Genomic DNA, 13,891 nt, shown 5'->3' with positions numbered 1-13,891 from the left:
TTTGAAAAGCCAGATTTAATAATAAAAATAACTTTATTTAAAAAGATATTTTCAAATCCTCACAAAACAGACAGTAAATGTGATTTAAACACAAAAAGTAAGAAAACCACTGATACCAGTAAAGAATGTCTTTATTCATAAGGGAAGTTCCATTTCTCCTTGAGGAATAAATCATTTTTATTTATTTAGTTCTTCATTCATTTGCTATTAAGTTTTTTAATAATCAATCAAACCCTTATTAACTTCACCCAGGGGTGAAAACGAATCAAGCAGGCTCCACAACTTCATAATTAAGGGAAATATTCTACCTTTTCTTTTCTGCCGGGACATGTGTCTAACAGGTAGAGCTGCTGAAGACATTACAAACTACAAATATGATCAGTTTATAGATTATGATGCACTATTATAGCTCCAAGCTAATCACCAATACAAAGGCACAAATTAACTCAACCAGCTATAACATCAAAATATAGCTTACGTCTTGAAAATAATCTACTAATGATACCGACATGAGACATTTGGTGTTGTACCTTAATTACAATCTGTTGCATTTTTAAATGCAGAACTGTAAAATTATAATGGGAAGTGTTCGTAGTGTTTACTCAAGTAAATGATTTCAATTCTTCTTTCACCACTGACTTAACCTTAATTAACCTTTGTTTAGTTTGTTTTTCCTCATTCATTACTTTTAATAAATAATGTAACCACTAGAAGGAGCTACAGACCATGTTTCCAACTCTTCGGGTCTTATCACAACAGGGGGGAAGAAACATGTGGGAAATGGTCTTATATTGATAAATTATCACCAGGTATCTGCACAGTGCTCAGCACAATCCATAATCAATTTATTCTCACCTCTCTCTCTTATATCTGGCAATTGGCAATAAATAATTATTTACAACCTCCAGGAAAGTGCAAATGATAAGCAAAAAGAAGTTGTCATTAGAGATGCTATTGTGTCCGAGTCCTACAGTAAAATAGAGCGAAAGAGACGGCCTGAAATCGATAGAGTTTCATTAAAAGCTGATAGATACATAGATAGATGATGGTCACTAATTAATAGTCTCGGCTGGATAAAGGCGTGGGTCTGGCACATCCTCTTTCTCTCTCTCTCTTTCTCAGTTGTATTAAGATGTTGTGAAGTTATTGTGCATCTCTGGTTGGCCCTTGTAGAGAATATCCCAGCAAAAATAATTCAGTTATCTGAGGAAACAATAAAGAAAAACAAATCACAGAGACAGTCATCACCGAGTCAAACAATGCAGCAAACACTGGAGCATGGAGGCACGGTGATCAGTAGCAAGGGTGGAACTAAACATTTCCATTTTATGCTCCTTTATACTTTTGATTCACTATATTTCAGAGGTAAATATTGTATTTTTACTGCATCAGGAAAGGGATAGGAAAGAAGCGTGTCCCTTTTAAACTTCTCAGAAGCAAAAAACAGTTTGGGGCTCAAAAGGGTAAAAGAAAAATCCAATTTTTGAAAACAACAACAACAACAACAACAAAATGGAGTGCAGGAGACCATTTCTTTCCCTTTTATCTTACATTTCCAACACCACCTATAATCCTAATATAGAAAAAAGATATTATGGCCTATTGCAGGGGCCTGAACCACGGGTTGGGAGCCACTTCTATAAACAATCTTACCATTAAATAGCATTTAAAACTAGTCCCACCGCAACCAACAGGAAAGGTTGGTAACTTTGCTCGTTTTTGGCAGTTATCATATTGTCCACAATCAGCGGATCTTGTTGACAGAATGTCTCACCTCTACATTCATATCTGAGGTCTGAGAAGAGGACATGTTCCTGAGAGAAGACAAACAGTCCCAGTCTGCCTCCAGCAAGGGTGTGGTCGTATACTGCTCCCGAGTCTGACAGAATCTCCCGGCCCTCATACACCACGACCCTGGAATCCAAAAAGCCGGTTATTTTTAATATTTTGTATATGACTATAGATGCAGATCACCTGTGGCCACCTGATATAAAAACAAAACTAAACTAAATACATATAGCCAAATACTGCCAGTACAAGTCTGAGTTGCTATTTTTTTCCCTTCAGTATTTCAGAGGAAGATATTGTTATTTTTACTCCATTCATCTGAGAGCCATGGTTCATTTGAAGGTTAAGATTTTAAGGAGGACATGACGTCAAATGGAGATATATTTAAAGAAGCTACAATGAAGCTGCGCAGTAGCATCCAAAATATCAATGTGTCTGTCCTTCACAATCAAAGAACAAGACCTTCTCTTCAGCCTCACATTCAGTACAGTTGTATGGTCATGCTACAGTAAAATTATTTATTGCCCAAATACCGTGTAGTCAATAACTGCATGATCGAAGGTAGACTTTTCTTAAAAGTATTTCTACTTCAACTGTGATACATAACAACTTTGTTCTCTTACCTCACACTTTTTCTCACATGTAACATTTTTTTCTCAATCTGCACATAAACTGCAGAAAACCCAGTGAACTCATTGCCTGAAGGTTTTTTGAAAGTCTATTAGCAAGAAATACAACTAAGTAGAAGTACATGTGGCAGGTTGAGGAGAACTGGGTACAACAAAGAAAGCGAGTTACACTGTTATCATAAAATAACTCTTTGAGATTGATGATATCCCCTGAGTACAAGAACATCTGAGGGTTAATTATCCCTTCAAGGGTGGCACTGAATGTGATTTTCACAGATTTTGGAAGTTATTCAGCACATATTGTTGCACTGCTAAAACCTGTGTGAACTGAAAACTGAACTGCTTTAGATTGAGCCTCAAATGTGGGATTGTAAGAATTATGCTGCTGCTTTTTTTTGCCTATTTTGTACAAATCATATTTCCTCTACCGTGTTGCTGGTGCTAGTTAATAAAACCCACTTTCAGACACCTAAAATAAAACCTCTTTAAAATCGATGTTCACCTCTGACCATCGTGTCTCTATTGTTGCTTATGCAGTTTCACATGTTGGTAGTTGCAAAAGTCGATAGACAGTCTTAGTGTACAACTGAATGGAAACTAGTGGCTGCTTGAAAACTGCAAACAATACAGTGCACTTTGAGAAACAATGTGATATCTTTTTAACAGAGCAATGTTTCCAGTGGGAAGATTGATGAATTCATAATCCAATAATGTGGGATTATTCACTGATAAAATGATGTTATGGGCGTCTTTGAACAGTACCTGATGAACCCAGTTTTGGGTCTGTGAATGAGGTGCACGCGATAGGCTGTGTAGTCCTTCCAGCCAATTTTCTTGGGGTCATGCCACAATGTTCTGACCTGAAATAGACAGGCACAAAGATGTCAGGGAGGACAAGAGCATCTGATCAAAGCAAAAGCGATTTCATAGAGGGTTGACCTTTATAAAATAGATCTTATGTGTGATTTATGACTTTACAAGAAGAATTAAAATTAAACAGAGACAAATGAGATCCCTAATTCATGCCTGGTGTCTGGTGTTTCCAGTGTGCCAGAGTGCATTGCGTAGAAATTCCCCTGGTCCTGTGGTGGAGTTCACCAGTTTGATGGAGACTCCTGCTGTGCCAAAAGCTTTGGTAGGCTTTTTCTCCCAGTAGGCCTGAGACACCTGCTCTCATAGGAACAAAGAAGTTAAGGTTGAAATAACTGTGTATTTAAACACTGACATGGAAACATGTCTCAGGTGTCCCACCTGTTTCCACATGACAACATAAAAGCGTCGACTGGACTGGTAGGCGAACACAATGCCTGCGTAGTCGTCGTCTCGGTTTGTATTCACATAAAACGTCACGCTGAAGTCAACTGCACTGAACTTGTGATATCCTGCTTGAACATTAGTCTTTTAGTCCCCAACAGCAAATTTCATCATAATACAAATGGGTTTTTTGAAGTTAAAGATGGTTCTCACCTAACGCAATCCCAGGGTCCGAGTTGGCCGTCTGCAGCAGTTCTGTACCCTGGCTGCGGATCACCCAGAGGGGGTCAGACTGTGTGGTGCCTTTAGGGTCCAACAAAACAACCTGAAATTTCCTGAAGTCTGTAGACCCAATATCCTGGTTCAGTGGACAGGGATCCAGCGCATCTGGAATACTGTCATTGTCGAAGTCATCAAAGCAAGCATCTCCACTGCCATCACCTGCAAGAGCGAGGAGTAAGTAGAGCAAATGTAACAACATGAATTCCAAGATGTGTTTTTGCCAAAAGGGAAATCAAAATTGACCAGACAAGATAAAGTATCATTAATTACACCATAGGGAGCCATAAACCTTTTTATGTTGATATCCAACATTGACATGACCTGAATGTACTGGACTTATTGTCAAAAGCTTTTACTACATGACTGCAAAATCCATTTATCCATTTTCCATAAGTTGTACAAAATACTTTCCATGTATTTAGCAGCATTTGTTCACATCTGTATCATGTTATCAGAGTTCTGCCGATGGCGTTTAAGTAGACCTAAAACTTGGAAAAACAGTAGCAACACTTACCATCAGAGTCCTGCTGGTCCCTGTTGGACACCAGTCTGCAGTTGTCCCGGTCATCGGGGATGCCATCATTGTCATCGTCATGGTCACAGGCGTCTCCCTTCCCATCCTTGTCTTGGTCCGCCTGGTTGCTGTTGGCGATGTAGGGGCAGTTGTCCAGAGAATTTTGGTGGCCATCCTCATCTATGTCCAAGTTGTCATCGCACATGTCCCCAACCAGGTCATTGTCAGAGTCACGCTACAACAAAACACATGTGCAATATGAAATATATACTACAGCATGTGCAAAAAGTGTTAAATCTGAACTCCCTTTGACTGTACCACCACCCAGTCCTGATATTGGATCCCTGTGTCCTAAAGTGCACCACCAATGGCATTTTTTCAGCAACATAAATACATTTACGCTTTTAAACCTGGTGCGATTTTATTTGTGTGTTTTTCAAGAACCTGCAGTGGGTTGTGCAGAAGGGGACAGTTGTCACACTGGTCTCCAACGCCATCTAGGTCTGTGTCCCTCTGGTCAGTGTTGTAGATTAAGGGACAATTGTCACGGTCATTCAGGACCTCTGGAGAAAGAGGGGCACATGTTCAGAGCAGATAAATAGCTTTTTTTATTCCTCTTACACATAAAAACAACCCAAAGACCCTCCTTAAGTTGAAAAATCTATGACGTACTCTGTGTCAAACTTTTCTAAATTGCAAAAATGTCACATTGAGGTCCACCCACCCCAGGGGTTCAAGCTAGAGTAGGTTGTGAATGTACTCTTAAGGTTTAATCATTTTATCAAATAGATACATATATAGAAAGATCTGAAGTGTAGTGAGCAGCTCCTACCATCTCCATCAATGTCAATGCTGCAGGCGTCTCCCTCTCCGTTGTCATCCGTGTCCGTCTGCAGCGGGTTAGTATCAAACGGGCAGTTATCACAGTGGTCTCCGACCCCGTCTCTGTCAGAGTCAAACTGTCGAGGGTTGTAAACCAGTGGGCAGTTGTCCTATGTGAAGCACACATTTAAAACACACACACACACAGGAGATGTGAATATATACTGTGCCTGCCTTCAGTAATTTCACCCCTTAAACGTTTTCTCAGCCACAGTCTCACCCTCTCATCAATGACGCCATCATTGTCATCATCAGGATCACAGGCGTCTCCTTCTCCGTCCTTGTCCAGGTCTTCTTGTCCAGAGTTTGGGAGCATGGGGCAATTATCCTGCAGCCAATAACAACTTGGAACCACGTCTAACCAGAACATAAGTATCTCCAGCTTTTAATCCTTTATTTATGGTACTGTATTGACAACTTGACAGTATTTTGTATTTCTGTATTTTTACCTCTTGACAGTGATAGGTCGCATTCTGCTTGCAGGGCAGCCTGTTATTGGGCCAGCCATCCAGATCGGAGTCTTCGCCACACAGGAAGCCATCACCAGCAAACCCCACATTGCACAGACATTTGTACAAGACCTCAGATGCCAGGCCCAGGTACACACACTCAGCGTACTTGTGGCATGTGTGTGTGTTGTCTTTGCAAGGATTGTATGGTTCACACACCTACAAAAACAAAAAAAAAGCTCATTCGGAAACCAAAAGTGGTTCATGATTGTAACTCAAAGTTTCAAAGAGGAAACCACATGCCTGCTTGGTTTTTTGGGCTGCCTGCAGCCCAAGGCCATATGGCTGCGTGCCCTTATAGCGAGGAGGACAGGGCAGGCAGTAGAACCCCGGGTCTGTGTTCACACACTGTGTAACACACACACCCTCCACCTCACACTGCAGAGATAAACACAATCTAGATGTTACATGTGATGACAGGATCATACTAAACATAGTCCCCCTGACCATGTTAGTCACATATTTGCCTTCAATTACCGACCAAAAAGACTGTTAACAACCATATTTTATTTTATGCAGTCTTTCATAACTAGGACCAGAGAAATTAGGATCCATCCTTCCAATAGTTCTTGATACATTTCATCAATAACCAAACATGTAACCTACATGAACTGTAGATAATAAAATCCCCAAATCCCCAAATTCTTTCCATTTTTACATTGAGAATCATTATTCTCAAGGTGCTGAACACAGCATTTTTTTTTTACTGTGTGTTGAACTTCTCCCCATCCTTACTTCTGAGAAGCCTCTCAGGGATTTTCTTCTTATCCCCAGTCTTTGCAACGTTGTCTTTACAGTCAAAAACAGGTTTCAATGATTAAATATATTTACATTTTACACAATGTCCCAACTTTCAAGAGCAAGTTTGAACAAGCAAGTGGTGTTTCAAATGCCCTACAGTGGTGACATTGAGCAGTTATTGGTGTGATATCACACGGTCTGATCCTGCGCCTGCCCTTATAAAAGAGCATGAGATGTGTGGTCATTACCTCATTCTCATCTTCACAATGAGTGCCGTTGCCACTTAAACCCAAAGGGCAGCGTCCACATTCCCATGAGCCATCACTTTTCGAAGTGCACTTCACCCCAGGAAAACATGGATTTGACACCAAACATGCATCTGAAAACAAACGTGTGTGTGCATATTAAAGGAATTAGTATTTTGCAAAGAGCCACAAGGCAAATTAATTGAACAAAGGCAGAATGAACATATGGGATGGAAAATACATTAAGACAATAAGATTACAATACAATAAGATTAATACATATGTATTTATAGTCTGACGTGTGTGGACAGGGCTAAGTTTACCTATAGGGCATGGTTGTTTGTTACAAACTTCATAGTCCACAGCCTCTCCAGCACAAGGCTTCCCACCGTTCTGAGGAGCAGGGTTCGCACACTGCCGCTGGCGACTGGTTAGGCCTCTCCCACACGACTCTGAGCACACTGACCACTCAGTCCAGGTCGTCCACCCTCCAGCAACTACACACAAAAACAACTGTGAGCCAGAGAAAAGTACCACAGTGCACAGTTTGTTTGGACATTTGTGCTTGCGTCAAACTTACTGGGGCACAGAATATTGTTGCAAGATTGTGTCTCTATGGCGCTGCCCATGCACCCTCTGCCCCCCTTCTGTGGTGGAGGGTTATTGCAAAGACGCACCCGTGTGATGTTTCCTTCTCCACATGTAGTTGTACATGCAGACCAAGGAGACCATTGGCCCCAGTTCCCGTCAGCACGGACTATACGTGAAACAATACAGAACAATATAAAAAAGAACCAATATAACAAATGTCCAGGATTGTTTTGTAGTAACATTCAACAGAGACCACCACCACAGCTTCAAACTGTGTATACAGTTACAAAACTAAACCGGCATGTTTTCAATTATGATTATGATCTCTAAAATTAATTTGTATGAAGTTTCAAATTTCTGTTCTTTGAGGACTCTTCAATTCATTCCCTTGGACTGGCCATGCTGACTTAATCTCACACACACTCACACACAAAAAAACAAATAAAATCAGAAACAGATCAGACATGCAGAAGGATGTCCTACCCTTGCGGTCACACTTCATCAGCATGCAGCTGCGGGTTTGAACTGAGGGGCCGGCGCAGGAAGGCATGATGCCATTGCAGGATCGGCCCCTTTGCTGCCCTCCACGTCCACAGGTGACAGAGCAGTGTGTCCACTCAGACCATGGGGACCAGCCATCTTTATTATCTTTACATGCATAGACACGCACACACTGTTGGAATACCTCATATTATCATACTTATACTTCAGTAAGTATCAAATGTTGACCACAGCTGCAGAGAAATCCCACTCACTGAGACAAACAGGGCAGCACTTTCCATCAATAAAGGTTGGATCGATGCAGGACACAGGGGGGCAAGACATCTGCTGACATACCACCTTTCCTTCCTAAACAAGGTAAAGGACAGACAGACCAGTAGATTTTGCCACATTATTACTAGTTAAACCACATTATTTGAGCCAGATGTTTTGCTAAATGCCAGTCGTTGCAGGGGAATGTATGCTGTCATGACTCATAACAAGTTTAGTTGTTCCCTCAATCCATTTTGACAAAATAAAAGATATTTTATAAAGAGAACCAGACTCAGAAAGGAGGATGAAACAAATATAAAATATACATAGAAGCTCACAAAGGCAGCCCTGGAAAACATTAACCCACCACGAATTCCAGTGAAACTTTCTGAAGTGGTAAATACATTTTAAATTAATATTTTGGGGAATTTACTTTTTACTTTCTTTTTGAGAGTTAGGCAAGAAGAGGGATGTTAAATGTGAAACTAAAGCTAGGAGAAGTTAGGTTAGTGTCCTTCAGTGACTGGCCAAGTTCAGGGGCTTTCTCAATATTATAAGGGTTGTTTTTAACCTTCATGAAGAGCCAGGTGAACTCTTTCAAGTCTATAATAAATTACATTATCGGTCTACTGGCTCAGATGTGAGGTGGGTGTTGTTCTTCTAATGAAAAAAATCTCACACACTTCCAGAACTTACAGACATTTTCTTTAAGGAATCATGATGTTTAAGAGTAAATTTGAAGTTGTTCAGGTCTCATAAAGACATAGTAAATGATTAAAACAACAAATGAGACCTGGATTCAACTCAGGCTTAAGGAAGGAAACTGAAGGCAACTTTGACTAGACTGTCTTGGGATTGGAAACAAAATGTTCGATGACCTGATATTTGACCAAACTTCCCCTGAAACACCTCTGCTATTTCTAACACTAAAACCTCATTGCAAACATAGTATATATTATTATAGTTGTATAAAATGTGTTCGACGCTGACCTGGCAGGTACAGGAGGTGCAGCTGTCAACCTCCCAACTGTCCCCTTGCTCGTACACTCGTCCATCTTGCATACACCAGACCTCCCCATCGCTGTCTCTATCAAGCTCGTTGTCATCACTGCTGTCGCTGCCATCTCTGCTGCTGATGCTGATGTTACTGCTGCTCCAGATGTTACTGCTGATCCTGTTGTTACTGCTGCTCCAGATGTTACTGCTGCTCCTGTTGTTACTGCTGCTCCAGATGTTACTGCTGCTCCTGTTGTTACTGCTGCTCCAGATGTTACTGCTGCTCCTGTTGTTACTGCTGCTCTTGTTCTTACTGCTGCTCCAGATGTTACTGCTGTTCTTGTTGTTACTGCTGCTCCAGATGTTGCTGCTGCTCCTGTTGTTACTGCTGCTCCAGATGTTACCAGTGCTCCTGATGTTACCACTACTACTGCTACTACTGTTGCTCAGCTCAGCCAAAGATGTGCGCATTTCATCATTTTCTTTAGACTGTGAAAACAACAATATACATCTAAAATTAATAAAAAAGTGTAAATTTCAAAGCATGCTTTTTGAACATTTTTCCTCTCAAGATTTCCATTTGTATTAGCACTCAGGAGACCTGCTGAATTGGGCAAGAACTGTGATCATTAGTAGCCAACATTTTAACACTGATGATATTCTTCTGCTTGTTTTTCCCCAAAATTGCATTGACCACAATCCACAGTAATTCCTGCCAAAAATAAGGATGTCGCTGCTTGTTCCATTTACACTGGATGGCAATGGTTTTGTCACATAAATTTCCCTGAAAACTAAACTCAGTTATTTACAACGTAAATGTGCACTAAAAAGGTGTCTTTAAAAAGTTAAACATAACTAACAAATTCCAGTGATGGATGCACTATGTGTCTTACCACTCTTTCCAGGTCTTCAAGCAGGTTGCTGGTGACAATACGGAGACCGTGGATCTCAGTGAGCAAGCCCACCAGGTCCTCACACGGATGACGACAGATTTCTGAAGACACATTAGCGACCTTTGTGCCACGTACACCTATAAAACGATACAGTGTGTTTGATCTGTGCTAGATATTATATATTAATCTGCACTGATTATATAGAAAGAGGTGGAAAAATCACGTTGATTTATATATATATATATATATATATATATATATATATATATATATAAACACTCTGGTTGACTAATTGTATTTGCAAATCCACATGTGAAAGCAATGTGAGGGATACCTGCACAGACCACTGCTGCATAGAAGAATATCAAAATCCAAAGGAAACATCTCAGAGGACTCATTCCTGTTCACACATAAATCACATAGGTAGTTATCATGAATTATAGCAGCTATAATTCTATAAGAGTGCACACAATACAAGCAGGAATGCTGCAGAGGAGATAAAAGTAGGACTTAATTTTGCATACCTGCGTATTCTTTGCTGCTCTGCCTTCCTCTACGATTAAAAACCACAGCTGGTAGGCAAATCCCTGCTACAACTCCACAGAGGCTGTCTCCTTTTCCTTTTCTGTATTTCCTTGCCTCCTTGTTTCCTTTTCAACTTGGCACCCAGATTGAGGATCACCGCAGATTCTTCAGTAATTTGAAGCGCCCAAATGTCATAAGGAAGAAGTTGGTGAGCAAGAAATCTGAGAGTGGAACATGCGGACAGCTCTGTTAGAAGAAAGTTCTAATGTGGTAATGTATTTGTTTGAGAGAGAGAGAGAGAGAGAGAGTGTGTGGGTGTGTGTGTATGTGTGTGAGAGGCAGGAGCGAGGCCATATATTATCCGTCTGTCTGGCGATGAACTGGACTGCATATCTCCCAGCTAGAAACACAGCTGGATGGAAGGAACGCTGTGCATGTTTGTGTGTGTGCGTGCGTGTGTGTGGACCTCTCATTGCAGGTTTCCCAGACACATCATTTACACTTTTCACCCTCCAAACTGAGACACACAAAAACATGCACTCGCACATCAAAACGCACATACTCACTTATTGGCTGCCCAAGTTTTCCAATATTTTAAAAGCAAGACAACTGGCATTACCATAAATCCTTGGTGATATGTGTTTGATATGTGTGTGTGTGTGTGTGTGTGTTCTTGGGACCAACTTTCTTTATGTCTGCAGGAGATCATGAGCTTAATATGAGCAAGCTGATGGAATACAAAAACATCTACCACCATGGGAACCGTCATCTCATCATCTTTCTCTCTTTCTTTGTCCTCCATCACTTCTCTCCTTCTCGCTCTTTCTGTTTCTTACTGCTCTTGTCCCTGCTGAGTCAAAGAGGCATCATCGTCCTGAATCATAGTTTCCATCTGTACACTCCACTTGTAAAATAATGAATCTCCCAGATGTGCGCATATGCGCATGCACGCGCACATAAACTCTCATGCCCACATAAACACACACACTCACACTGACAAACTTCCAACAAATTCTGTATTTCCAGATATCTAGAAACATCATAGCGAAGAACAAATAGGAACAGACACCATGTTTCTGCTTGGATGTGGTTAGACAGTGGAGACAGTGAAAGCAGATGCTGTCACTTCACTTAGAGCCCGAAAAAGCCCAAATAAGTAATACGATATGGGGGGATATAAAAGGTAAAGACCTGGGTGAGTTGACATGGCAAAACCCAGTGAGACACTCTTGGACTGATATGCTTTAAGAAAGGCACACTCTGTTCTGAGCTCTCACTCAGTCCACCATCCTTCTGTGTATTTATTTCATCTAAGAAATAGTTTCAAAAAGGGTACATCACTTGCTGTGTCAGAGAGGGAAACGGATTGGAGGCTGCAAGGCCATTATAACCTGTACTCAGACCTGCAAAAGCCACCAGATGACCTCTGGTGAGACCGAAGCGGGTTTGAGAAACACGGTACTTAATGCAATCAGGCAGCTTAAGAAAAGGCTGCCCTGGTTACGTTCTCTAAAAGTAACCAGGGCAGAGGGCTCATAGGTCTTTTGCATTATGCTCTGTGACCTCACAGCTAGACAGGCCAGACAATATCCTGCAATAGCTGCACCGATTTAAGCACGCAGGGATCAGAGAAGGTCGGGGGGACAAGCGTCATAGGAGACCTACAGTACTGTAAAGTAGGCATGGATGGCACGAGCAGGACTTGTTAGGAACTATTACTGGCCCATTTAAGTTGCACAGATAAAAGCTTCTGTGGCATGCAGCCAAAGCCCAAGCTGAAGTGAAAAGGAAACTCTACATGCAGACACGGTGGAATAAAATAACGCACCAGACATCCCGTGCATCCTTTTGTTTATCCCAACAACAACCACTGTGAGTCAGTAGAACAGGGGCCCGAATCTTGTTATCAGATCACGCGCATACAGCACCTCTGGGATTTGTAGTTCAGGATGATGGCTCCCAGGGTTCCAGTTTTTTATACATAAAAGCTTCCAAATATCAAAGCCTTCTGTTATTAGGCTCAGCGGTGCTGAAATCAAAGGCTGGCCTCAGAGCCATGCACCTTTCCACCAACCTGTGGGCTACTCATTTTCCTCGCTGCACACATCCCAGCGAAGCACCTTGCTCACATGCAGCCGGTGGATATCTGGGAGTGAGGTGTGAAGTGAGGGGTGACGCACTGTCTGGCATTGCAGATCAGAGCAGAACCGAGCCTCTGCGCTCTGGGGCTTCGCACAGCTCAATTAGCGTGACATGCTTTCCCACGTGATCACCTGCCTTCTACCCTGCTACCTGCCACATCAGATTACCCCCTTTAACTTCAATAAGCATCTCCCATAAGGCACCAACACTTATAAGATAAAGAGGAGCATTGCTGTCTTTACATTTTTGCACACACACATACACACACAGCCGATAAGGGTTTTTCTCTCAAAAGGAGATCATGTATAGCGGCCTTATACCTTGTTCAGATCGGTTTCCTTGTGGCCTCCTTTGGACCAGGAGGCCACAGAACTGTGAACCTGTCCCCAGAGCTCTGGCTCTGTGGGCTCTGGAAACTCTACTCATATTTGTTGGAGGAAATTTGTTCTCTTGATAGGCTCTATAACTCTGAGTTAAACCCTTTTGACAACACCGTGTTAGTATTTGCTTTCTTTGTCCTATAAAGCAACCAGCACAATAAATCCTCCAAACGAATCCTGACATATTTTAAGTTACATCATACATCGGGTGCAGTAAAAGCGAAGCAAAGCAAAATTAAATGATTTCATAAATGTGCAGTAATATTGATGCCGGGTTGTTGTACTGGACCATGTAATGTGCCTCTGTGCAACTTTACAGGTGGCTAGAGCTGTAAAAAAATGTCTTTTAAAAGCATGCATTTATTGCTGATCTGTTGCTGTTTGAAAATAGAAGATAAAGAGGCCGAAATGTTGTTTTAATCGGGGGATTTGATGCTGACCTTCCCCTGCTTTTGTGTGCGCATCAGGCCATCTTGTTCTGCCCTTTAACTTTAAAGATTTAATCCTCCATTCATTTGGCTTCAGCCTAGAAGCAGATTTAGCATAAAAGGACCACATTCTCTTGATCAAGCTGCCTTGAGTTAGTCACACCTACATGATCCAGGACTTTGCCTGACTTCTTATTCACCTTTTAAGTGGGTGTGACATGCACACACACATTGATATGGTGTCTCTGAGCACCTCGCCCTCAGGGACAGGTCAAGGAAGGAGCTTGGAGAATTGATCTTCCTCCACATTAATAAAAGAAGCAAGCTGAGGTGCTTCAG

General features: G+C 41.6%; 1 protein-coding gene across 1 annotated transcript; it reads right to left on the bottom strand.

Moving 5' to 3' along the window:
• Window positions 1–6: 6 nt before the first annotated feature.
• On the bottom strand, window positions 7–11,031 carry LOC137106248 (thrombospondin-2-like). Its single transcript, XM_067489428.1, has 21 exons — window positions 10,602–11,031; window positions 10,412–10,477; window positions 10,078–10,214; window positions 9,179–9,673; window positions 8,191–8,284; window positions 7,919–8,083; window positions 7,425–7,601; window positions 7,168–7,341; window positions 6,848–6,978; window positions 6,102–6,236; window positions 5,799–6,017; window positions 5,570–5,677; window positions 5,300–5,459; window positions 4,912–5,030; window positions 4,468–4,702; window positions 3,885–4,112; window positions 3,669–3,799; window positions 3,444–3,584; window positions 3,180–3,277; window positions 1,775–1,914; window positions 7–1,203 (listed from the first exon to the last, which is right to left on the bottom strand). The coding sequence occupies exons 2-21, from the start codon at window positions 10,473–10,475 to the stop codon at window positions 1,196–1,198; spliced, it is 3,159 nt and encodes a 1,052-aa protein (XP_067345529.1). The 5' UTR covers window positions 10,476–10,477; window positions 10,602–11,031; the 3' UTR covers window positions 7–1,195.
• Between the last annotated feature and the right edge of the window lie 2,860 nt (window positions 11,032–13,891).

This window comes from Channa argus, chromosome 20 (assembly GCF_033026475.1).
Source record: "Channa argus isolate prfri chromosome 20, Channa argus male v1.0, whole genome shotgun sequence".
NCBI lineage: Eukaryota > Metazoa > Chordata > Actinopteri > Anabantiformes > Channidae > Channa > Channa argus.
The sequence above is the reverse complement of the archived record's forward strand: the minus strand, read 5'-3'. Positions and strand labels throughout refer to the sequence as shown.

Bases quoted from the DNA above. Each gene is read 5' to 3' on its own strand.
- LOC137106248 (XM_067489428.1), bottom strand. From the start codon at position 10,475: ATGAGTCCTCTGAGATGTTTCCTTTGGATTTTGATATTCTTCTATGCA. The intron at 10,215-10,411 runs GTATCCCTCACA...ATCGTTTTATAG, and splicing joins TGCAGCAGTGGTCTGTGCAG to GTGTACGTGGCACAAAGGTC. The intron at 6,979-7,167 runs GTAAACTTAGCC...GTTTGTTTTCAG, and splicing joins CAAACAACCATGCCCTATAG to ATGCATGTTTGGTGTCAAAT.